Below are 27,795 nucleotides of genomic sequence, written 5' to 3' on the forward strand. Positions count from 1 at the left end.
GGTGGCATGAAATATACCAAAATGGGCCTAGATCAATACTTGGGGTTGTCTACTACACTACACTGAAGCTAAAATTAACCCTAGAAGCTCCCTAATTAACCCCTTCACTGCTAGGCATAATACACGTGTGGTGCGCAGTCGCATTTAGCAGCCTTCTAATTAGTAAAAAGCAAAACCAAAGCCATATATGTCTGCTATTTATGAACAAAGGGGATCCCAGAGAAGCGTTTACAACCATGTATGCTATAATTGCATAAGTTTTTGTAAATAATTTCAGTGAGAAACCTAAAGTTTGTGAAAAAAATTGTGAAAAAGTGAACAATTTTTTTTATTTGATCGCATTTGGCGGTGAAATGGTGGCATGAAATATACCAAAATGGGCCTAGATCAATACTTTGGGATGTCTTCTAAAAAAAAATATATACATGTCAATGGATATTCAGGGATTCCTGAAAGATATCAGTGTTCTAATGTAACTAGCGCTAATTTTGAAAAAAAGTGGTTTGGAAATAGCAAAGTGCTACTTGTATTTATGGCCCGATAACTTGCAAAAAAAGCAAAGAACATGTAAACATTGGGTATTTCTAAACTCAGGACAAAATTTAGAAACTATTTAGCATGGTTTTTGTTTGGTGGTTGTAGATGTATAACAGATTTTGTGGGTCAAAGTTAGAAAAAGTATGTTTTTTTCCATTTTTTCCTCATATTTTATAAAAAATGTTATAGTAAATTATAAGATATGATGAAAATAATGGTATCTTTAGAAAGTCCATTTAATGGCGAGAAAAACGGTATATAATATGTGTGGGTACATTAAATGAGTAAGGGGAAAATTACAGTTAAACACAAACACCGCAGAAATGTAAAAATAGCCTTGGTCCCAAACGGACAGAAAATGGAAAAGTGCTGTGGTCATTAAGGGGTTAAAAAGATAGATAATGCCCCAGTTTTGCATAACCAACATAGTTATATTAACAGAGTTTTTACCTGTGTAATTACCTTGTATCTAAGCCTCTGTAGACTGCCCCCTTATCTCAGTTCTTTTGACAGACTTGCATTTTAGCCAATCACTGATAACTCTTAAATAACTTCAGGGGAATGAGCACAATGTTATCTATATGACACACATGAACTAGCACCTGTGAAAAACTGTAAAAATACACTGAGATAAGAGGCAGATTTTAACAAATTTGATGCTAAAGTAAATTGGAAAGTTGTTTAAAATTACATGTCCTATCTGAATTATGAAAGTTTAATTTTGACTAGACTGTCCATTTAAGAAGCTGAAACTTCTTCTTTAGCATCTCCACTACCTCAGAGGGGACAATATAGAATCACTCTGACACTCGTACGAGGTGATTGACATGCCTGCTTTTGCAACACAATACAAGTTCTCTACTTGAGAACTTGTCCACATTCAATCTTAATAAATTATTCTTTTAGTGTAATTGAAATAAATACAAAAAACAATGAACACAAATACTTCAAATAAAAATATTAAAATTAAAATGTAATTCCTAATGAAACATACATACAGAAAGATAAGCGCATTACCAGGAATGAACAGCTCACTAACTTGTTCTATGGTGAGTTACCACCTAGGAGCAGCCTCTTTAAGCCCAGTTGTACTTTTTACAAAGGAGAACTTTCCTGAAGTATGTCAGTCTGATCCCACCTAGTAAGGTTAGTCCAGTGCCGAAATACTGGGCAATGCTCCTCTGAACAAGGGAAATGGCAAGCCCAGACAATTGGTCGGTCATCAGTGGGCCTCCTCAGTGGGGTGTAGCCATATCCCTCTGAGCACATTGGGAAATGAGTCCATGACCCAGGGTCATAATACAAATACACACAGAAAGAGAAGCGCTTCATCAGGAACAAACAACAGTTCTTTTAGCCCAATTGTGCTTTTTTACAACAAAGAACTTTCCTGGAGTATATCGATCTGATACCGCCTAACAAGGTCAGTTATCTTTGGACCTCATCAGTGAGGTGCAGCCATATTCCTCTAAGCACATTGGGCAAGGAGTCCATGTCTAGTTTCCCCATAACCCCTACAGAAAGAGAAACACTCTCTCAGGAACCAAGAAACCTGACCCTACATCTTGCTGCAGACAGACAGCACTCATAAAACTTCTACTGAATTGTATACATTTGCAAGAGCACTAGATGGCAACAGTATCTTCTGTCATATAGTGCTCCAAATGTGCATGCTACCTACATAGGTATGCTGTTCCACAAAGAACACCCAAGAATATCATGATAACAACACAAATGTAATTATAGAGCTAAATTGGAAAGTTTTTTATATGGTGTGAGCTGTCTGAATCTTGAAAGAAACTTTTTGGGTTTTCATGTCCCTTTAAAATCCAATAATAACCTGCATAACAACTCTTCATTTATAAAACTGCAACACAGATGAGATCTTGAAATAATTCAACTTATTTTAAAATGTTCTCTCTGTCCTGCTTAAAAACCTTCACTCATATACATAAATAATTCCATAATCTTTGTTGTATTATACTACACTATAATGAACAGACACTAAATGAGAGGAAACCGCTTTATAATGGTGTAAATACTTTCTCATATTTTACCATTCATACTCTTAGTTGTTGGCAGAATCATCATGGTAACCCTTCCAGCCATAATTGTCACTAATAATAACCACATTTGTTAACACTAGAAAATCTAACAAACTATCACAACAATTCTGCGCTAGATTTAGACTCATTCGGCAACTGTGGTTTGATATTAAAGAATAAAGAGAGCTGCTAAAGTTCTTGATTTTTCATATTAACTAAGATTTAGCCCAAAATCCAGAACTGGAAGTTCACCAATTGCAGCAGACAGTAAAGATATTTTGTCTCGCTCTGTCTTTGATATTGAGTTGACAGGTATTTTTTTCTGACTGGTTTACTATAGTAATATTTTCCCTCATTGTCTGACATTTTGGTACAGGCAATATTTTTTTATGACATTGCAAGCCAAAATACCATCCCATGTGATCTGCTGATTACAGAGTAAAAAAGAGGAATTTGTTTAAAAATAAAGGTTACTTGCAATATGATATGATTATCCCAGGATGCTTTTCAAGAGGGAGATAGTATATTGGACAGGGGTGTAACTAGGCCTTGCTGGGCCTCAGGGCAAAGGCTATAATGCTCCCCCCCTCCCCCCCCCCCCCCCCCATTTCCACAGCCAATTTCTGGCTGTTTGTAATCAGCAGAAGCTGATAAAATATTACTATAGTTTACCAGTTATAAAAAAAATACCAGTCAGATCAATGTTAAAGACAGACAGAGACATATTTTCTTAATTGTCTTAATGTGAGTCATCCTCCCCCCTTGGCTAGTCTGTACCAGCCTTCGTGTATAAATAGGGTGGTAGGTTTTTCTGAACAGCAACCCTGTTGTGGCCATCTTGGAAACCCTGGCACTATGCACTTTCCTTAAACAGTGAGTCTGGTTTGCAGAGGGGCACACATGATGCAGGTGGAAAGATGCCACTACTGACTGCTGCACCCCAGACGTGAGGTCCCTGATTTCAACTGATACCTCTGAGACCCCTGTAGTTACACCACTAAAGTTAGAGCAAAAGAGATTGCACGAAAAGTGTATTTCGTAATATGTGTATTCAAGCAGCGAAACGTTTTCCTTAGATGCAGATACAACAGATAAAAAGATCTAATTTACATTTCTAGTTATAAATAGAGTTTGTGGCTAAGGCATTTTGTTCTAAAAGGCTCATTATTATTTATTACTCTCAATCTAAGAAGGTTAAGCTCAAGTGACTTTGGTCTTTTCTTAAATCAATCTGCTATTTTACCTTGATTTAGTGAACAAAATAATGATAATAATAATGATACAACATTAAAAATATTTTCTCCTAAAATAAATCTATATAAACAGAAGGAGGCCATGATTGGGTGACTCCAGGGGGTATATGACCAGGCCAAGCGCAGTCTTGACAATTAGCAGAAAATGCAGCTGATAAGGGCACTCTCAACCCTTCTCTTTATTTAGTAGTTTTTTTTTTTTTTTTTAACTTTATATAGATTTTAGAGAAATTGGGAATGAGAATAATTTTACTTAATGCAGCAGTAAGGAAGGTTGAAGACACAATGATTAGGGATGGGTGAATGTGGTTAAAAGGCCAATTGGCTTTGTAGAACGAATAGTCCTGTGGCCATTTGTTTTGGATAATTGAATGTTGATAAGGAATGAAATCCATTAAAATTTGGTAATCGAATATTATTTCCGTTTTTCTAATATTACTTTAATTTTCTAATGTTCATAATAAGATTGAATATCCACGTTCAAAATTTTGAATATTAGATTTATTCAAAAGTTTATGTGCTAAGGAATTCAGTAAACTGATACATAGGGACCTATCTATCAAGCTCCGAATGGAGCTTGATGCCCCGTGTGTCTGGCGAGCCTGCAGACTCGCCAGAAACAGCAGTTATGAAGCAGCGGTCACAAAGACCGCTGCTCCATAACCTGTCCGCCTACTCTGAGCAGGCGGACAGGCATCGCCGGAATTCAACCCGATCGAGTACAATCGGGTTGATTGATACCTCCCTGCACAAGACTGCAGGGGGCGGCGTTGCACCAGCAGCTCTTGTGAGCTGCTGGTGCAATGCTGAATACGGAGAGGGTATTGCTCTCCGTATTCAGCGAGGTCTGACGGACCTGATCCGCACTGTCGGATCAGGTCCGCCAGACTTTGTTAAATAGAGGCCATAATAGATAATGCATACATTGAATATTACATTTAAAGAGAGCATCAGAAATACTATTACAAATACGGTATAATGATTCAAAACTTTCTAATTCGAATATTGCATAATTTGATTCAAATTATGCAATATTCGAATTTGAAAAATTTGAATTGAATATTACACTTAAAGGGCCAGTAAACCTAGGAAATAATGTTATATAATTCTGCAAATAGCCCCAGCTTTCTAAAGTGAAGGGTTAATCACGCAATGAAAACAGAACACCGCTCCTGACTCTACTGAGCGAGTCTGTTTTCTTCTGCTAAGCGCATCACAGGCACGCTGTCTATTCACAACCGTCCCGATCGCGCTATTAAAGTCAATGTAACTTGCGCCCGCTACCAGACCAGAGCGGGAGAGAGCTACATTGATTTTAATAGCGCGATCGGGCGCGCTGTGAATAGACAGCTTGCCTGTGATGCGCTTAGCAGAAGAAAACAGACTCGCTCAGTAGAGTCAGGAGCGGTGTTCTGTTTTCTTTGCGTGATATCTATTTAACCCTTCACTTTAGAAATCTATAGCTAAGCTAATGTTATATAATTCTGCACTATGTGATGCACAGGGGCAGGATCAGGAGTGGAAAGGAAAGATCCCTCTCTTGCTTCCTGTACCATAGAGTTGTGTAGTGAGATAGAAATGTCTTGAATGATTCAAGCATTATCCAGACTCTACTTGTACTTACTTATCAAAAGCCATAGATTTGCTGCAAATTGAACTATAATTGCATTTTAGAAAAATCTATAAGTGAATTCTGCTGAAACCAATTCTGCCAAAACCTCAGTCAGAGATTTTGACTAAATAAGATTTTCTTGACTAAGCCACATACAGCCTTTAAGCAGAGCTAACACGGGAATAAGTTTGTCCATAGGTAGGTAAGAAAGACTAAAAAGCAAACTCAATCCTACGATCACTTTTAAGAAAGTACAGGAATAATACAAGTGGTTTAGTTTAGTCTGAATATGCCTGAACAAATCTGTTACTACTTGAAAGAGCAAATGTCGTATACGCAGAAGCATACCACCTAAATACAGAAGATAACAAATACCATAGATCTGGTAGAGGCCTTCTCTTTCTGTATGCATTTGTATTATGACCAAGGGGAAGTCTCTCTAAGGGTGATGGGGGAAAATAAGACATGGACTCCTTGCCCAATGTGCTAAGAGGAATATGACTGCCCCTCACTGACGATGCCCAAGGAAGGCCGAAATTATCAACTGAGGTTGCCATTTCTCTTTAGGGTGTCAATTTATGAACCAGTGGATGCTGCTTCCGACCCAATACGCTTCAGTTCCACCTGAAGCGGAAGTTAAGAAGCAGCGGTCCTAAGACAGCTGCTCCTTAACTCGTCCACCAACTCTGAGGTGGCGGACAGCAATCAGACCAATCGAATACGATCGGGTTGATTGACACCCCTCGGCTAGCAGCCAATTAGCCGCAAATCTGCAGGGGGCGGTATTGCACCAGCAGTTCACAATAACTGCTGGTGCAATGATAAATGCTGACAGCGTATGCTGTCGGCATTTATCGATGTGCGGCGGACATGATACGCTGCATCGTATCATGTCCGTCCGCACAATAATAAATTGACCCCTATGTCTTTCTGGGTAGGCCATCGTTTTTAGGCTGGATCGGACTGATATACTTCAGGAAAGTTCTCCTCTGTGAATAGCACAATTGGGCTAAAAGAGGCTGCTCCTAAGTGGTAACTCCCCATAGAACAATCTACTAAGCTGTTGTTCGTTCCTACTAGAGCACATCTCTTTATGTATGTACCGTAGATGTGGCTTTGATCATTCATTAGAGAAAAGTAATAAAAAAAGTACCAGGACTTGCCAAGTAGCAATCACTTCAAGAACAGAACAATATAACCAAAGGTCTAACAAAGCTAAAGATGCACTTATGTGAGTTTCTAGGGTCGAGGACAAAAACTTGCAGGAAAACGGGTTGACATGACGGCTGTAGCTGAAAACACTGAGCAATGTTATAGGAAGTGCCAAAGCCGATATACAAAATGCAGCAATAATACTCTTCATGCAAAATCCTTAAGCTTTGCTATGTCAGTCCTAAGGCAGGAAGTCTATTCACTAACATTTAATACAAAAATGAAATGTGCACAAAAATTGGTCATATCTGAGGCAAAAATGTCTTGGGTCAAATTAACACAGATGCAATTTGCATGCAAAATTTGTTAAAAAATGTATGTACAAATTATTGCAAATCATAACCCACAGTAATCCACTGTAAAATCCTCATTGAGAATCGGCAAGTAACTGAAGGTAAACACCAGACAATATGCCAAGCAAGTAAATTAAAAAATAACCTGAAATACAAAAGGCAAGTGAGATCAGGCACTTGGTCACCACAAGAGTGTAAGGGAAAACTTTAAAAAGTAAAGATTTTAAAATCTATATTATTAACTTAAAAGTTGACTTAAAGGGACATGAAACCCAACATTGTTTTCATGATTTAGAGAGAGTGTACAATTGGAAAAAAAATAATTCTAATTTATTTCTTGTATCAAATTCACTTACACCTAGATTACGAGTCTTGCGTTAGCCTTAAAAAGCAGCGTTGAGAGGTCCCAACACTGCTTTTTAACGCCCGCTGGTATTACGAATCTGGCAGGTACAGGTGTACCGCTCACTTTTTTTCCGCGACTCGAGCATACCGCAAATCCACTTACGTAAATTGCGTATCCTATCCTTTTAATGGGATTTGCCTAATACCGGTATAACGAGTCTTGGAAAAAGTGAGCGGTAGACCCTCTCCTGTCAAGACTCCTACCGCATTTAAAAGTCAGTAGTTAAGAGTTTTATGGGCTAACGCCGTAACATAATACTCTTAACTAAAGTGCTAAAAAGTACACTAACACTCATAAACTACCTATTAACCCCTAAACCGAGCACCCCCCCCGACATCGCAAACACTAAAATACATTTTTTAACCCCTAATCTGCCAACCCGACATCGCCACCACTTCAATAAATATATTAACCCCTAAACCGCCGCACTCCCGCCTCGCAAACACTAGTTAAATATTATTAACCCCTAAACTGCGTCCCTAACATCGCCAACACCTACCTACATTTATTAACCCCTAATCTGCCACCCCCAACGTCGCAGCCACTATATTAAATGTATTACCCCCTAAACCTAAGTCTAACCCTAACACCCCCCTAACTTAAATATAATTTAAAATAATCTAAATAAAATTACTACAATTAACTAAATTATTCCTATTTAAAACTAAATACTTACCGATAAAATAAACCCTAAGCTAGCTACAATATAACTAATAATTACATTGTAGCTATCTTAGGGTTTATTTTTATTTTACAGGCAAGTTTGTATTTATTTTAACTAGGTAGAATAGTTATTAAAAAGTTATTAACTATTTAATAACTTCCTAGTTAAAATAAATACAAATATACTTGTAAAATAAATCCTAACCTAAGTTACAATTACACCTAACACTACACTATCATTAAATAAATTACCGAATTTAATTACAATTAATTACAACCCACCCAACCCTACTCTAAAACCCACCCAATCCCCCCTTAATAAAACCTAACACTACCCCCTTGAAGATCACCCTACCTTGAGACGTCTTCACCCAACCGGGCAGAAGTGGTCCTCCAGATGGTCCGAAGTCTTCTTCCTATCCTGGGCTTCATCCAGGCGGCATCTTCTATCTTCATCCATCCGGAGCGGAGCGGGTCCATCTTCAAGACATCCGACGCGGAGCATCCTCTTCTTCCAACGACTAACTCTAAATGACGGTACCTTTAAGTGACATCATCCAAGATGGCGTCCCTTCAATTCCGATTGGCTGATAGAATTCTATCAGCCAATCGGAATTAAGGTAGAAAAAATCCTATTGGTTGATCCAATGCGAGCTCAATCCTCTTGGCTGATTTGATCAGCCAATAGGATTGAAGTTCAATCCTATTGGCTGATTGGATCAGCCAATAGGATTTTTTCTAACTTAATTCCGATTGGCTGATAGCTATGTTATTATACAACTACATACAATTAAATTGAGCAAGCAAAAGTACATGATAGGGGATTAAGGTAATGCTCTCATAATACTACTGCGTTGGCTATAAGCTATACCACAATATTAGCTTCTATTTAATGCATGCAAAATCACTGCTCGGATAATTAACTCCAGTGTCTAAGCCAACAACAAAAGGACCCATATAGTACTAACACAATGGGTAATTAGGAAATGCCACCTGAATCAATTCATTCAGTATAAATAACAAGCAGCAAAACGCACAAAACTGTTAGCGGCGAGTCCTGCCCCGGGCAGCCTAATAGTAAAACCTTAGGTTCAATATACTAATAGACGCATACTATATGGAATATCACACGTGTATAAGCACAACATATCATATGTAATAAACCATTACTTATTAGGGTATTTAAATAAGGGCGAATTGGTTTACTGACTGAACACGTAACCAGGAAACACTATTTGTGATGAGACTATAGTGCACTATAAGTGCTATTTAACACATCCTGATATCGGTTACTATTAATATCAGTGTTTAAGGCAACCTACCCCCTATCAAATACACAGTCCACTTAATGAAACTATGAGTTAGAGACCAGAACCTAGTGTACACAATTCACAAGTACCCCATTTGACATAGTACTGGGAGAATGGATGTTGTAGTTATCAATCGTATATTTATAGTCAGGCAAATCAATTATTTGGCCGTTATGATTAGGATGGAAATGATGTGGTTCCAATGATTTTGTATAAGGCCATATATTTTTCTGACCATATCACCACGTATTTCCACTTCCTTTGACTAGGAGCACACCAGAGTTTAAATTTTTATATGTGTGTTAGTTTTGTTGTCTTTTATTTTAAAGAATGAATTCAAAGTTATATTTTAAAACCGGAATACCACCTACCACAAAGTCTGGGCACAAGAGTGCTAAATGCATTCCTTCTGTGGATATCCTTACCTACAACTTTTCGTGTATATTTAACCCAATGCAGAGCACCAACCCACGTACTCAATAAATGATAGAATTGCGTACATTAAGAGCTAATCACATAACTTAGTAAATAGTGGGGACTACCATGTTTATTGCCATTGTTATTTTTGTGTTTTCATAAGGATCTTGCCGGTGTCTTAGCTGCTGATAATTTCTTGCTGACAGCACAAACTTCATAACTGACATGATAACCGATGTATCAAAGCTGTCTAATTATTCAGTGATACGTTGGTGTAAATTAATAGGTGGCTGCCTTAAACATCAACTGCAGTAAATCATTGGCAAGGTTAAATGAATACCTGACGAAAGGGCCCACGTTTCAAGGCAGTGACATTTGATAGCTGAGAGGAAACGTGGCTTTAATGAAAAGCAACCTTTGGAATTCCAGCTTGTGAAAAAATCCAATTCCACTTTTTGTGCTGCCAGCAAGAAATGATCAGCAGTACCAGTGTTTATGGCATACGGCTATATGAGCTAAGACACCGGCAAGATAGTGTAGCTGCTTTCTACATCTGTGGAAGTCGTAAAAAGATTCTACCAACACTGCGCGACACTTTCCTCATATTGATTGGGGGTAAGGAGTATAAGTAGATACACTACAGGGATTTTCTTCTCCAGGCACTGTGGATTTCTACCATTCATTGTATATTTTATTTATGTTTTCTGTGTATATTGTATATATCAGGATTCTCTGAATATCAGGATTCTCTCAGCTATTTACTCCTCGCTACTGTATCTAATTACCTATCTTCCAGTCTATCCATATGAGTATACACATATACACAAAGGGTTCTCTAAACAGATACTCTTGACACACCTCTGATTAATCAGTTCAGTGCGCCCTTTGTTATCTATCTCTTCTCTTGTCTTCACATACTTACCCTCTTATCATAGCTGGAGTTACGGGGAATCTCCAGCTTTGATAGATAGATTAGGGCAGCACACAAGTGAACTGTTATCTTTTCAAGATCTTAGACTCTATACTGCGCCAGACTCACAACCCTTTGCTTCTATATATATATATATATATATATATATATATATATATATATATATATAATATATATATATATATATATATATATATATATATATATATATTTTGCATACAAAAGAGATAAGCACTCTACCAGGAATGAACAACAGCTCATCAGCTAGTTCTATGGCAATTACCACCCGGAAGCAGCCTCTTTTAGACCAGTGTGCTTTTCACAAAGGAAAACTTTCCTGAAGTATATCAGTCTGATCCCGCCAATTAAGGTCAGTCCAGCCCTGAAATACCAGGCAATTCTCCTCTGAAAAATCATTCCGGCCTCCTATAAGCCTCGTCAGTGAGGTGCAGCCATATTCCTCTATGCACACTGGGCAAGGAGTCCACGTCTGGTTTCCCCCATCACCCATAGGGACACTTCCCCAGGGTCATATTAATTTGCATACAAAGAGAGAAGCGCTCTACCAGGAATGAACAACAGCTCATGAGCTAGTTCTATGGTGATTTACCACCTGGAAGCAGCCTTTTTTAGACCAGTGTGCTTTTCACAAAGGAAAACTTTCCTGAAGTATATCAGTCTGATCCCGCCAATTAAAGTCAGTCCAGCCCCCAAAATACCAGGCAATTCTCCTCTGAACAAGGAACATGACAACCCCAGACGATCGTTTCGGCCTCCTATGAGCCTCGTCAGTGAGGTGCAGCCATATTCCTCTAAGCACACTGAGCAAGGAGTCCACGTCTGGTTTCCCCCATCACCCATAGGGAGACTTCCCCAGGGTCATATTAATTTGCATACAAAGAGAGAAGCGCTCTACCAGGAATGAACAACAGCTCATCAGCTAGTTCTATGGCGATTTACCACCTGGAAGCAGCCTTTTTTAGACCAGTGTGCTTTTCACAAAGGAAAACTTTCCTGAAGTATATCAGTCTGATCCCGCCAATTAAAGTCAGTCCAGCCCCAGAAATACCAGGCAATTCTCCTCTGAACAAGGAACATGACAACCCCAGACGATCGTTTCGGCCTCCTATGAGCCTTGTCAGTGAGGTGCAGCCACATTTCTCTAAGCACACTGGGCAAGGAGTCCACGTCTAGTTTCCCCCATCACTCATAGGGAGACTTCCACAAGGTCATATTAATTTGCATACAAAGAGAGAAGCGCTCTACCAGGAATGAACAACAGCTCATCAGCTAGTTCTATGGCGATTTACCACCCGGAAGCAGCCTTTTTTAGACCAGTGTGCTTTTCACAAATGCAAAACTTTCCTGAAGTATATCAGTCTGATCCCGCCAATTAAAGTCAGTCCAGCCCCAGAAATACCAGGCAATTCTCCTCTGAACAAGGAACATGACAACCCCAGATGATCGTTTCGGCCTCCTATGAGCCTTGTCAGTGAGGTGCAGCCACATTCCTCTAAGCACACTGGGCAAGGAGTCCACGTCTAGTTTCCCCCATCACTCATAGGGAGACTTCCACAAGGTCATATTAATTTGCATACAAAGAGAGAAGCACTCTACCAGGAACGAACAACAGCTCATCAGCTAGTTCAAACGATCGTCTGGGGTTGACATGTTCCTAGTTCAGAGGAGAATTGCCTGGTATTTTGGGGCTGGAGTGACCTTAATTGGCGGGATCCGACTGATATACTTCAGGAAAGTTTTCCTTTGTGAAAAGCACACTGGTCTAAAAGAGGCTGCTTCCGGGTGGTAAATTGCCCTAGAACTAGCTGATGAGCTGTTGTTCGTTCCTGGTAGAGCGCTCCTCTCTTTGTATGCAAATATATATATATATATATATATATATATATATATATATATATATATATATATATTGTGATAATTGAAAGAACGGTTGTCTATCCCATAAGACATCTATCTAATGCTATCTCTATTTAGAGGACGAGTGCTGGCTAATCAATACAGATGACAAGATATTAATGATATTTTCTTCGCTGAACCAGCAGATGATTAATTCACATTTTTAGTAGATAATGACACCAAAGCCTTAGGCACACAAAAAAGATGTATTAAAATCAATTTACAATCCTCAAAAAAAAAGAAGAAACTGTGATTAGAATTTCCAGATTATTTTTAATTTTAAGGACCACTAAGTCAAAATTAAAAATTCAAATATCAGATAGAGCACACAAATTTAAACAACTTAGCAATTCACTTCCTTCATCAAAATATGCACAATCTTTTTATATTCTCCCTTTCTAAGGCACCAGCTCCCACTAAGCATGTGCAAGAATTCACAGTATATTCATATATGCATTTTGTGATTGGCTGATGGCTGTCACAGGATGAAGGAAAATTTAACTAACTTTGAAATTTGTCAGAAATAAAATCTACTTCTTTTTTGAAATTCAGACTAAGGTGCAAATTATCTAAACTTCGCAGAATCTGAAGTGGTTTTTAATGACGGCCCTCGCATGGGCTGTCCTGGTGAAATTATCTTAAAAAAAGGGAAGTCCCTGCGAGTGGCGAGTTGTCGCCTTTAGAAAGTAATGGAGCTTGCTGGGAAGGGAAACTTAGCTGCGTAGGGCGATGTGAGCAGGGGATGCACTTTAAAAATTAAATCCTGCTTAAAAAGATAAATCAAATAACGCTGCTTTCTGCATATATCATCTTACAATCACCTCTATTTTCATATGCATGCGTTTTTCTATTAGAGTATTAAGTATTTAACGTATTTTGTGACAACCTCTCTACCTTTTAATTTGCGAGATAAAAAAAACAGAGATCTGTAGGGCAAAAATGTTTAGATAATTACTCTGGGATTTGAAAGAAAATTCCATAGACGTTCATGGAACTCCCATAATCAGCGCATTTTACGATAAAACAAAAATCTTGCATTTAAGTACTAATTTCTATGTGTTTTTTGCATATCCAATGTAGTTAAATTATGATATTTGCTATGTTTTATTTCTGTGTAATTTACGTACAAATGTTATGTTTCTTATTAAATATGACTTTTGGTGAACAGATTTGTTACAATTTTGGATTCACCTTAATAATTCAATGTTTTCCTGCTTATTTTTTGTGTGAATGGTTCAATTATTCTTTTCGTTTTATGTTTAATTTACGGTTTTCATAGTGCAGTTTTGAAATGTCTGCATCTCCTTCTCATACAAAAATGCAGTATACGCCCATTAGCGAGACATCCTGTTTTCATAGTAAAAAGTGTCTAGATAATTCCACCAGGTAAGTACTGGCGAGCATTCTTAAATAATTTTGCCAGCCCAGAGACCTTTAGATAATCGGCCCCTGCGTGATTTTGCATTATGTTTTTATTATGAATGTGTTGATTATGCAATTCTGCTGTATTTAACAGTCTTTAACCCCTTAAGGACAATTGTCCAAGTTCTGAAATTAAACAAAATCTAGACTTTGAGTTATGTTTGTACAACCATAATTTTTAACCTCTTTCACATTAAGTGCACCCACTGGTATGTATTGTTTTTTTTAGAGGGCAAATAGGGCTTTCTTTTGACATCAGATATTTATATATCAACTTTAATTTAATATGAAAAAATCTAAGTAAGTGTGAGAAGTTAAGAAATTGTATTTTTTCCAACAAGCGCACACATTTTTTATTGTGAACATCATAATCCTTATTTTTACCACAATAAAACACCCATATTTGTATCTGCAATGTACCACAAGTACAGCAATACCCACAATGCACAGGTTTTATGAGGGTTCAGGAAGTTACAGGATCAAATTTGGGGCCTCCCCATTTCATTTTTAATATATGGAAATTTGACACCTTCATCTAAACAGCACTGAAAGGGTTAATTTATTTTTGTTTCTTTTTATTATTTATTTTTTTAATGTTACTCATACCTATCATTAACTCCCTCAACCCACTCACCAATTCCCCTCCCCCCATTCCCACTTCCCACTTACTGATCAACATGATCACAGCAAAAACACTGTGGTCAGCACCTAAAGGGTTAATTTTTTTCACTAAAAGGTTTTTGTTTTTATTTATTAGAGATGTATAGAATTGTTTGGGACACTTTGTAGGAGTGTTCTCTCTGCCTATCTCACCTCAGATCACACTGAGGAAAGAGAGAGGTAGAGGGATTCCAATCATTGGCTGTCACACTGTATCAGTGACTGACTGTCACTGCGATCACATGACTCCAACTGCGCTGATTGGCTCTTAGGGGACTGCCTGCGTTGCCAGGCAATTCACTGCGTCAGATCCAAGCCTGTAGGTTTTACAGGAGGCGTTAAGGGCTCGATTTACCAAAGCCCTACGGCTGCAAGTTCTCACAAGAACTTGTTCACCATAATTTAACAAGCAGCGGTCACTAGACCGCCACTTCCTAACCTCTTCGCCACCTCTAAGGTGGCAAAATTCAATCTCCGTGGTCGAGTCCGACCGAGGAGATTAACAGCTCCTGCCCGCGCGTGATTGGTAGGGGGCAGGATTGCACGCAACCGCAAAATTGCGCTTGTGTGCAATGGTGATTACCTGCGTGTAATTTCGCCCCGCTACAGGCGAACTGAGGCGTACAGGCGTATATGCGCCCCTGTCCTTCTTAGCTTTGATAAATCTAGCCCTATGGCACAGTGTTTTCAGGACGGGATGGAAAGTCCTAACGTTGTTAAGAGGTTAACACCAAGCAACTGATTATTATTCATAAGAGATTCCATAAAAAAATATGTTTTTTAGACGTTAAAAATCCTGTAGATTACTTTCGATATAGTAGGCTTCAAACTCTTTTTTTGAAACTATGTATTATTCAGTAAATTGTCATTGTTTCTTGTGTGTGTGATGTGGATTTTCAGAAAATGTTTGTCTGCACTACTAGGAAATCTGGCACACAGGTGACCTCTGGGGTAATCCTACAGTATCCTAAAATACATTGACATACATTAGAGTGGTTTGACAGCCATCATGAGAAAATCATTGTAAATCAATTTTCAATAGGTGGGGAATCCCTCAGGAAATGTTGAAGATTGTGATTAGTGGGGGAAGGAGGAGACAGGATTTTTACTAATGAGACCGTTAACAAGGAGAGAATTATTTTTGACATAAAACCATTAAAATAATATAAAATTAAAATGATATTTTCCAAGCATTACAGTTACTTTTCCGTTGTATACATGCTTTCAACACTGGAACGTGTGTACACGCATGGAGTACACTCTAATCAGTTTATAGATTTTGGAGGGAATAAAGCTGTAGTTTGTTTCATGATGATTATTTGGTTAAAAATTAACATTTCTAACATAATTAAAAAATATATTCTTACCATTATACTGGGTTTCAGCAGCCTCCATTTTATCTTCCCTTTAACTGTTAAAGGGACAATATACTGTAAAATAGTTTTTCCCTTAATGTGTTTACAATTGCTTTTTTTACCAACTGCAGAGTAAAAATGTATGAAAATGAGCTTTTTAAGGCTTATTTGTGTATATTAAAGCTCTGATTTGAAGCCACAACCTAATAAAATGGGTTGAGCTTGTAGGTATAATCAGATCTCATTACTGTATCACATTGTGCTACATCCACTATACCTGCTTCTTTATCTTATATCTGTCCTTAAAACAATCACCAGTACTTGGAGAGAACAATGGAAAATCTACAGTTTACTACCTTATCTCTGCTTTATCACACTGGGAGTGTAATTTCTTCTGCTGGCTGTGTTTACAAAGCTTATCTATAGCTGGTACGCGCGGCCACAAACTTTCAGAATAGGTGGGGATACCACATGCTAAATTAACAATTTCAAATGCCAATATAAGGGTAAAGGAGCTACTTGTAAACAATTTAATACACTCCAGCAGGTAAAGTGGATCATTGGCAATAAATTAAAGGGGAGAAAATTTTTGAGTAAACTGTCCCTTTAATAATGTTAATAATAAGCCATAGGTTATTACCAACATTTTCAGTTAGTAACCATCTACCAGTGTTTCAGGACACCCTGTGCATCACATACATCAGCTAATTGGGTCAATAAGGATTTGAGTTTAGTAAAAAAAGATTCTGGGCTCTGTTTACCAACCTGAGGTGGCAGCTTTGAGATCCATGCGAGCCTGCCAACAGCAACAATCATTATGTCATGCTGATTGACAGGCCCTGCTCTTGCCTGATTGGTCAAATGACAGCAGGTAGTGGCTCTGCGCAAGCCCTTCCTTGTACAATGATATCTATGAGCTTTATTGAAGCTTATGGAGTGTGACAGGTGTATAAAAAATAACTTAGTGGTATTAAAGGTGCCTCAAAGCAAACATAAGTTGGGAACTACTGGTCCAAGCATATAACTGAATTTATAACAAAATGATGCTTTCTGTGAGTAGGTTATTACTGTATGACAAAGTAATAGATAGTTAATATCAGATCCAGATGAGCAATGCACTGCCAGTCTAGAGCTGAACACAACCAATAATTGGCAACTATCCACATATGGCTCTCCCTATTGTCTCAGTATCCATGGTCAGCTCCAGACTATTAGTACATTTCAATCCCTGTTTGCTGATTGCAACTATGTGTTTAACCCTTTTGCATAGGTTAAAGACCTAGCCCTGTTTAAAGGGACATGAAACCCAAAGTTTTCTTTCATGATTCAGATAAAGCATACAATTTGAAGTAAGTTTCCGATTTACTGCTATTATCTAATATGCTTCATTCTCTTGGTATCCTTTGTTGAAGAAGCAGCAATTTACTACTGGGAGCTTGCTGGGAACTAATAACATAAGGTATATAAGTGCAGCCACCAATCAACAGCTCCTGAGCCTACCTAGGTATCCTTTTCAACAAAGGATATCAAGAAATTAGATAATAGAAGTAAATTAGAAAGTTGTTTAAAATCACATGCTCTATCCGAATAATGAATGGAAAAAAATGTGTTTCAGGTCCCTTTAACCCCTTAATGACCGAGGACGTACGCCATACGTCCTCAGAAAAAAGGCAGTTAACGCCTGAGGACGTATGGCGTACGTCCTCGGTTTGGAAAGCAGCTGGAAGCGATCCTCATCGCTTCCAGCTGCTTTCCGGTTATTGCAGGATGCCTCAATATCGAGGCATCCTGCAATAACAATCTGTACCCCTCCGGTGCAGAGAGAGCCACTCTGTGGCCCTCTCTACACCGGACATCGATGGCCGCAATCGTTGGTGGGTGGGAGCTGCAGTGGGAGGCGGGTGGGCGGCCATCAATGGATTCAGAGTCACAGAGGGGGGCGGGATCGGGGGCGGGAGAGTCAGGGGCGCGCACAGACACGCGCGCGTGCACGGGGGATCGGCGGGCGGGCGCGTGCACGGGAGGGAGCGGGTGGGAACCGCTTACACTACAGAAATAATTATGTAATAAGTGGGAGGAAGAGGGGGAAATAAATGCCCCCAAAAAGTAATCTAAGGGATCTGGGAGGGGGTGGGGGTAGGGGTTGGTCGTGGGGAAGCTACACTACAGAAAACTGTTAAAAAATTAAATAAAAAAGAGAAAAAAATATTGTTAACTGGGTACTGGCAGACAGCTGCCAGTACCCAAGATGGCCCCCAATAAGGCAGGGGGGGGTTAGAGAGCTGTTTTGGGGGGGGGATCAGGGAGGTTGGGGGCTAAGGGGGATCCTACAAAGTAGCATATGTAAATATGCTAAAGATGTATTTTTTTTTTTTTTTTTTAAAAAACCTTTTATTTTAGTACTGGCAGACTTTCTGCCAGTACTTAAGATGGCGGGGACAATTGTGGGGTGGGGGAGGGAAGGGAGCTGTTTGGGAGATATCAGGGGGTCTGATGTGTCAGGTGGGAGGCTGATCTCTACACTAAAGCTAAAATTAACCCCGCAAGCTCCCTACAAACTACCTAATTAACCCCTTAACTGCTAGCCATAATACATGTGTGATGCGCAGCAGCACTTAGCAGCCTTCTAATTACCAAAAAGCAACGCCAAAGTCATATATGTCTGCTATTTCTGAACAAAGGGGATCCCAGAGAAGCATTTACAACTATTTGTGCCATAATTGCACATGCTGTTTGTAAATAATTTCAGTGAGAAACCTAAAATTGTGAAAAATTTAGCGTTTTTTTTTAATTTGATTGTATTTGGCGGTGAAATGGTGGCATGAAATATACCAAAATGGGCCTAGATCAATACTTGGGGTTGTCTACTACACTACACTGAAGCTAAAATTAACCCTAGAAGCTCCCTACATGCTCCCTAATTAACCCCTTCACTGCTGGGCATAATACACGTGTGGTGCGCAGTCTCATTTAGCAGCCTTCTAATTAGTAAAAAGCAAAACCAAAGCCATATATGTCTGCTATTTATGAACAAAGGGGATCCCAAAGAAGCATTTACAACCATGTATGCTATAATTGCATAAGTTTTTTGTAAATAATTTCAGTGAGAAACCTAAAGTTTGTGAAAAAAATTGTGAAAAAGTGAACAATTTTTTTTATTTGATCGCATTTGGCGGTGAAATGGTGGCATGAAATATACCAAAATGGGCCTAGATCAATACTTTGGGATGTCTTCTAAAAAAAAATATATACATGTCAATGGATATTCAGGGATTCCTGAAAGATATCAGTGTCCCAACGTAACTAGCGCTAATTTTGAAAAAAAGTGGTTTGGAAATAGCAAAGTGCTACTTGTATTTATGGCCCTATAACTTGCAAAAAAAGCAAAGAACATGTAAACATTGGGTGTTTCTAAACTCAGGACAAAATTTAGAAACTATTTAGCATGGTTTTTGTTTGGTGGTTGTAGATGTATAACAGATTTTGGGGGTCAAAGTTAGAAAAAGTGTGTTTTTTTCCATTTTTTCCTCATATTTTATAAAAAATTTTATAGTAAATTATAAGATATGATGAAAATAATGGTGTATTTTGAAAGTCCATTTAATGGCGAGAAAAACGGTATATAATATGTGTGGGTACATTAAATGAGTAAGGGGAAAATTACAGCTAAACACAAACACCGCAGAAATGTAAAAATAGCCTTGGTCCCAAACGGACAGAAAATGGAAAAGTGCTGTAGTCATTAAGGGGTTAAGTGATGATAGTGTAATAATAAAAGGATATAGAACATTATACCATTTATTATTGCACCTTAGTGTCCCTTAAACGGGCATGATACCCAAATGTTGAAGCACTTGTACGTGATACAGCATAGCTGAAAAAAAGCTGACTAGAAAATATCACCTGAACATCTCTATGTAAAAAAAAGTAAGATATTTTACCTCACCCCACTGTAAAGAGACTTTAAGCAGCCAATCAGGATGTTAGTCTCAGGACTTGCAAGGGAGTGTGCATCTGTCATGTGCAGGCACAGTCAAGTTATTTTCCTATTCAGTTTATGGAAGTGTATTATGAAATCTCACAAGATTTCAATGAAATCTGATGAGATCACAACAAATCAAAGCATAACTTATACACTGCTAATGCTGATTGGCTACCCCCCCCCCCCCCCAACTTGCAGCTGGACAGTAGCTAAAGTATAACTGTTCACAGAGTACTTCTGTGAGCTGAAGAAATTTTGAGGTAAAATATCTTCCCTTGTTACATAGAGATGTTTAGGTGATTAATCCATGTCAGCTTTTTACAGTTATGCTGCTCACTTTCAAGTGATTTAGCATATTAGTATTTTGTCCCTTTAAATTTGTATATATTTTTGTGTGTAGCATGTGAATTTGAGAGAGGAAGTGTTTCCAAACCACCATCCTCATGCACTAACAGGTTTTAAAGAATTCTCTGTTCGGGCAAAAAGGAAACTATCACAATAATTATCCAATCACTTATCTGAAAAGTAATATAGAAAACCCTTCTTTGTGTTGTTCTATAATCTATATAAAATACTTTTTAACCTTGTTTAAATGGAAAAAGATTTTTAAATGTTTGATTTTTTAAACTAACAGAAACTTAATGTTTGTGCAGTAGTAGTCCATAGATAGACTCAATGGCTGATAAACACAATTCCCACATTTCCATTGGTCTACCCTGACTCACCCCATAAGCATAAAAACAAAATTATTTTTTTCCCTTAGTACAGGGAAATTGATCTTACAGAAGCTAAAAATAAGTTATATATTTTAAAGGTCATCTTTAAAATAGAACAAATACAAAATAAATTTTATATTCCTTACAGGCCAGATTTTCAGGATTACCTTGGGTGAGAGCAGGTCATATAACCATGTCTACAAATCAGCTGATGCACCTGTGCTCCACTTCAGATGTCCTCCAAATCTGGTCTGTTAAGGAGGGCTCAGGACAGGTTTGAAAACCAATGTTTTAGAGATTAAAAATATGACCTTCACAGACAACTGTATAGTTAAATATATTAAAACCGTTCTTACAATCACATGTGAGTAAATATATTATAACATATAATGTACTCATATTTCATATCTTATATGTGTTTTCTTTTTCTTATTTAATGCAGCCAGCTTTAGAGGCTTGATTAAGAGCAGATGGAGCAGGACGTTGAGAGCCCTATATCGGTACCGCTACCAAAATTGCCAAAACAAGCTCGGGAAGACCTGCCCAAACATAAATGTGCTAAACGAAAGATCCAAAGGTACGTTCGAAAAGATGGAAAGTGCAATGTTCATCATGGAAACGTGAGGGAAACCTATCGCTACTTGACTGATATTTTCACAACTCTGGTGGATCTGAAATGGAGGTTTAACTTATTCATATTTGTTTTGGTCTACACTGTGACTTGGCTCTTCTTTGGATTCATATGGTGGCTTATTGCTTATATTCGAGGTGATCTGGACCATATAGGAGACAAATCATGGAGCCCCTGTGTGGATAATCTCAATGGATTTGTTTCAGCTTTTTTATTTTCAATAGAAACAGAGACAACCATTGGCTATGGATACAGGGTTATTACAGACAAGTGTCCCGAAGGGATCATACTTCTGCTAGTTCAGTCCGTTTTAGGTTCTATTGTCAATGCTTTTATGGTTGGTTGCATGTTTGTGAAAATATCCCAACCTAAAAAGAGGGCAGAGACCTTGGTTTTCTCTACCAATGCTGTAATCTCCATGAGAGATGGTAAACTGTGCTTAATGTTCCGAGTTGGTGACCTTAGGAACTCCCACATCGTGGAGGCATCAATACGAGCAAAGTTAATCAAATCCAAACAGACAAAAGAAGGGGAGTTTATCCCATTGAATCAAACAGATATCAATGTTGGATATGATACTGGGGACGATCGACTCTTTTTGGTTTCTCCACTGATCATAAGCCATGAAATCAATCAACATAGCCCTTTCTGGGAGATCTCAAAAGCCCAATTACCTAAAGAGGATTTCGAGATTGTAGTTATTTTGGAAGGAATGGTGGAAGCCACAGGTAATATGGTTTTTAACTTTATTTTCATTTTGCAAGAAGCCAATGTTAAATGTTTGCTATGAATATAAATTATTTGTATACATCTGAAAACAAGGATCATACTCATTTAGTGCAATGTTTAAATATTTTCATTACCAGACTCAATTACAGTTAAAAGTTATTAAATGCGTTTGGGAATATTTGTCTTTTCTAAATCATGGAAGGCTAAACGTTGAAAGTTTCACACATTATACATCAGGGCAGCCAAAACTATGACCGGTAGGCAACATCTGGCCTGATACTACTACCTGTCAGACTCAAAGCCCTGCAGGCATTCTGTAAGCCAAATTACATATTAGACCTCTGATTAGTCCTAAAGCCCTGCAGACTTTGGATATTTATCAAAGCCTCAACTATGCTGCATTCGCCAGCACCAATACGCTCGCCTAACATTGCCTAACATTGTGGCCACAGACCTGAATACGCTCTCCATATTTATAAAAAACGCCCGCAAAAAGCTGTGCACCAAGTACGGGATGATAAGCATCAGACTGTTGTTAACTAACAGTCAACGATCTCGCTGCTATTCGGCTTTTTACCAACTTTATTTATACCATGTCACTAAACGCCGCCACTATACTAAAATGTTTAACCCCTATCCCACCACTCCCCAACACCGCCGCAACTAAATAAAGTTTTTAACCCCTATCCCACTGCTCCCGGACCCTGCCGCCACTAAATAAACAGATTAAGCCCTAAACCTTTGGCCTCCTACATCACTACCATTAACTAAACCAATTACCCCCTAAACCGCCAGCCCCCCACATCACCATAAACTAAATTAAGCTATTAACCTCTAAACCTAACTAACTTTAATTAAAATTACAACATCCCTATCTTATAATAAATTAAAACTTACCTTTAGAATTAAAATAAACTATATTAAACTATGAATTAACCTACCCAAACTATTATACTAAAATTACATTAAATTAACTATATTACATATTAAAAAAACCTAACCCTACTCAAATTATTTAAATCTAATTTTACAAATTACTAAATTACAAAAAAAAAATAAACGCTTAGTTACAAAAACAAACACTAAGTTACAAAAAACAACAACACAGTATTAAAAATAAAAATGAATTACACCTAATCTAGCCCTATCAAAATAAAAAATCTCCCCCAAAATAAAAAAAAAAACTTGAGCCTACAATAATCTACCAATGGCCCTTAAAAGCACTGCCCCAAATAAATCAGCTCTTTTACCTGTAAAAAAAAAATTACAAACAATCCCCCCCAACAGTAAAACCCACCACCCACCCAACCAACCCCCCCCCCCAAATAAAAGCCTATCTAAACAAACCTTAGCTCCCCATTGCCCTAAAAAGGGCATTTGTATGGCCATTGCCCTTAAAAGGGCATTTAGCTCTTTTACCTGCCCAGACCCTACTCTAAAAATAAAACCCACCCAAAAAAAACTTAAATAAACCTAACACTAACCCCCGACGATCCACTTACAGTTTTTGAAGTTCCGCTTGAAGGATTCATCCAGACGGCAAGAAGTCTTCATCCGGGCAGCCTCTTCATCCATCCTGAAGACATCTGGCACGGAGCTCCTCTTCAATATGGTTGCCGCCGTAAACTGGAACTTGAATGCAAGTGACGTCATCCAAAATGGCGTCCCTTGCATTCCTATTGGCTGAAAGGTTCCAATCAGCCAATTGGATTAGAGCTACTAAAATCCTATTGACTGTTCCAATCAGCCAATAGGATTGAGCTCTCATCCTATTGGCTGATTGGAACAGCCAATAGGATGAGAGCTGTTTAAATCCTATTGGCTGATTGGAACAGCCAATAAGATTTTAGCAGCTCTAATCCTATTGGCTGATTGGAACCTTTCAGCCAATAGGAATGCAAGGGACGCCATCTTGGATGATGTCACTTGCATTCAGGCTGGTTGGGTGGGTGGTGGGTTTTACTGTTGGGGGGTGTTTGTATTTTTTTTTTTACAGATAAAAGAGCTGATTTCTTTGGGGCAATGACCGGCAAAAGGCCCTTTTAAAGGCCATTGGTAGTATATTGTAGGCTAGGTTTTTTTTTTATTTTGGCGGGGCTTTTTTATTTTGATAGGGCTATTAGATTATGTGTAATTCGTTTTTATTTTTGATACTGTGGTTTGTTTGTTTTTGTAACTTAGCGTTTATTTTTTTTGTAACTTAGTAATTTGTAATAGTAGATTTAAATAATTTGAGTAGGGTTAGGGTTTTTTAATATGTAATGTAGTTAATTTAATTGCTAGTTTAATGTAATTTTAGTATAATAGGGTAGGTTAATTAATAGTTTAATATAGTTTATTTTAATTCTACAGGTAAGTTTTAATTTATTATAAGATAGGGAAGTTGTAATTTTATTGTAAAGTTTGTGGGTTGTTAGGTTTAGGGGTTAATAACTTAATTTAGTTTATGGCGATGTGGGGGGCTGACGGTTTAGGGGTTAATAGGTTTAGTTAATGGTAGTTATGTGGGAGGCCAGAGGTTTAGGGGTTAATACGTTTATTTAGGTAGTGGTGGGGTCCGGGAGCAACGGGATAGGGGTTAAAAACTTTATTTAGTTGTGGCGGGGTCCAGTTAGGGTGTTAGGTATAAACGTAACTGGTTTTCAACCATAGAAATCAATGGGATATCTGGCAACATCGAACATAAGCTTTCACTGCTTTCAGACTCCCATTGATTCCTATGGCATCTGCGGCCTCCAGGGTGGCGGATTGAAAACCAGTTACGCTGGGCCGGAATAGCCATGAGCGTACCTGTTAACTATTTGATAACTTTGAAAAAGTGTCAAATAGAGCCGAATGTGTATTCGGAACATCTGTAATGACGTAAGCATCGAACTGTGTCGGATTGAGACCGGTGGATCGTATATTACGTCACAGATTTCCACTTTTGCCAGTCTGTAGGCTTTGATAACTAGGTCGAATCAAGCTTGCTTGCCACAATTACGCTTCGGAATTCCAGCGTATTTGCGGTTGACGGCTTGATAAATATCCCCCATTATGTAAGCCAGATGCCAACATCAGACCTCTGATCAGATACATAGCTCTGCAGATACTCTGTAAGCCATATGACCACATTAGACCTCTGATTAGACCCAAAGCCCTACAGACACTCTGTAAGCCATATGCCTACATCAGACCTCTGATTAGACACATAGCTCTGCAGATACTCTGTACACCACAGACTTACATCGGACCTCTGATTAGACCCAAAGCCCTGCAGACATTCTGTAAGCCATATGGTCACATTAGATCTCTGATTAGACCCAAAGCCCGGCAGACACTCTGTAAGCTATATGCCCACATCAGACCTCTGATTTGAATCAAAGCCCTTAAGATACACTGGAAGCCACATAAAATATCAGACCTCTTATCAGACCTCAAAGTTCTGCAGACACTCTCTAAGCCACATGCCCAAATCAGACCTCTGATTAGACCCAAAGCCTTGCAGATACTCTGTAAGCCATATGCCCACATCAGATCTCTAATCATATACATAGCTCTGCAGATACTCTGTAAGCCATATGCCATATCAGACCACTGATTAGTACTAAAGCCCTGCAGACACTATGTAAGCCATATGCCTACATCAGACCCCTGATTAGACCCAAAGCCCTGAAGACACACTGGAAGCCACATAAAATATCAGACCTCTTATCAGACCTCAAAGTTCTGCAGACACTCTCTAAGCCACATGCCCAAATCAGACCTCTGATTAGACCCAAAGCCTTGCAGATACTCTGTAAGCCATATGCCCACATCAGATCTCTAATCAGATACATAGCTCTGCAGATACTCTGTAAGCCACATGCCCAAATCAGACCTCTAATTAGATGTATAGCTCTGCAGATACTCTGTAAGCTACATGCAAAAATCAGACCTCTGATTAGACCCAAAGCCCTGCAAACACTCTGTAAGCCATATGTCACATCAGACATCTAATCAGACCCATAGCTCTGCAGATACTCTGTAAGCCACATGTCCACATCAGACCTCTGATTAGACACAAAGCCCTGCAGACACACTGGAAGCCACATACAATATCAGACCTCTTATCAGACCTCAAAGCTCTGCAGATACTCTGTAAGCCACATACCCACATCAGACCTCTGATTTAACCCAAAGCCCTGCAGACACTCTTTAAGCCATATGCCCACATCAGACCTCTGATTAAATACAAATCCCTGCAGACACTCTGTAAGCCACATGCCTGCATCAGACCTCTGATTAGACACAAAGCCCTGCAGACATTCTGTAAGCCACATACCACATCAGACCTCTGATTAGACCAAAAGCCCTGCAGATACTCTGTAAGCCACATACCACATCAGACCTCTAATTAGACCAAAAGCCCTGCAGACACTCTGTAAACCACATCCCACATCAGACCTCTGATTAGAACCAAAGCCCTGCAGACACTCTGTAAACCACATCCCACATCAGACCTCTGATTAGACCCAAAGCCCTGCAGATACCACATCAGACCTCTGATTAGACACAAAACCCTGCAGACCCTCTGTAAACCACATACCACATCAGACCTCTGATTAAACCCAAAGCCCTGCAGACACTCTGTAAACCACATAACACATCAGACCTCAGATTAGACCCAAAGCCCTGCAGACACTCTGTAAGCCACTTACCACATCAGGCCTCCGATTAGACCAAAAGCCCTGCAGACACTTTTAGTTTACTTTAGAGAAAAATAAAAAATAAATTATTGGAACTGGCTGGAAGTACTTTGCAAGTTTAAAAACAAAAAAATACACTATTGGTAAAATTGCAATTATTTTAAATATAAAAGTATGCATATTTCTACAAAATATATATAATTGTTTCAATGTAACCTGTTTTAAACTGTGCCAATTGGCTTTGCACTGTATTGTACTTTAGGTAGGTAGAGTACAACTACATTCAATTTATTCTTCGCTTGTTTTCATTCTCCCTCCAGTGGTCTTGCCTGAAAATACAATTAATAAAACATGAGTCTATGATATTAGACACAAAGCCCTGCAGACACTCTGTAAGCCACATACCCACATCAGACCTCTAATTAGACACAAAACCCTGCAGACACTCTGTAAGCCACATACCCACATCAGATCTCTAATTAGACAAAAAGCCCTGCAGACACTCTGTAAGCCATATGCCCACATCAGTCCTCAGATTAGACCCAAAGCCCTGCAGACACTCTGTAAACCACATCCCACATCAGACCTCTGATTAGACCCAAAGCCCTGCAGATACTCTGTAAGCCACACACCACATCAGACCTCTAATTAGACAAAAAGCCCTGCAGAAACTCTGTAAGCCATATGCCCACATCAGACCTCATATTAGACCCAAAGCCCTGCAGACACTCTTTAAGCCACATACCACATTCGACCTCTGATTAGACACAAAACCCTGCAGACACTCTGTAAACCACATACCACATCAGACCTCAGATTAGACCCAAAGCCCTGCAGACACTCTGTAAGCCACATACCACATCAGACCTCTGATTAGACCAAAAGCCATGCAGACACTTTGTAAGCCACATACCACATAAGACCTCTAATTAGACCAAAAACCCTGCAGACACTCTGTAAACCACATCCCACATCAGACCTCTGATTAGACCCAAAGCCCTGCAGACACTCTGTAAACCACATCCCACATCAGACCT

General features: G+C 38.8%; 1 protein-coding gene across 1 annotated transcript in view; it reads left to right on the forward strand.

The window, feature by feature from the left end:
* Nucleotides 1–27,795, forward strand: part of KCNJ6 (potassium inwardly rectifying channel subfamily J member 6) — a 623,969-nt gene that overhangs the window by 453,553 nt on the left and 142,621 nt on the right. Inside the window, exon 3 of the mRNA XM_053705934.1 lies at nucleotides 21,174–22,090. Within this exon, the coding sequence (XP_053561909.1) occupies nucleotides 21,202–22,090 (889 nt within the window). The 5' untranslated portion in view covers nucleotides 21,174–21,201. The remainder of the gene's footprint in view (nucleotides 1–21,173; nucleotides 22,091–27,795) is intronic.

This window comes from Bombina bombina, chromosome 3 (genome assembly GCF_027579735.1).
Source record: "Bombina bombina isolate aBomBom1 chromosome 3, aBomBom1.pri, whole genome shotgun sequence".
In the NCBI taxonomy this organism is placed as follows: Eukaryota; Metazoa; Chordata; class Amphibia; order Anura; family Bombinatoridae; genus Bombina; species Bombina bombina.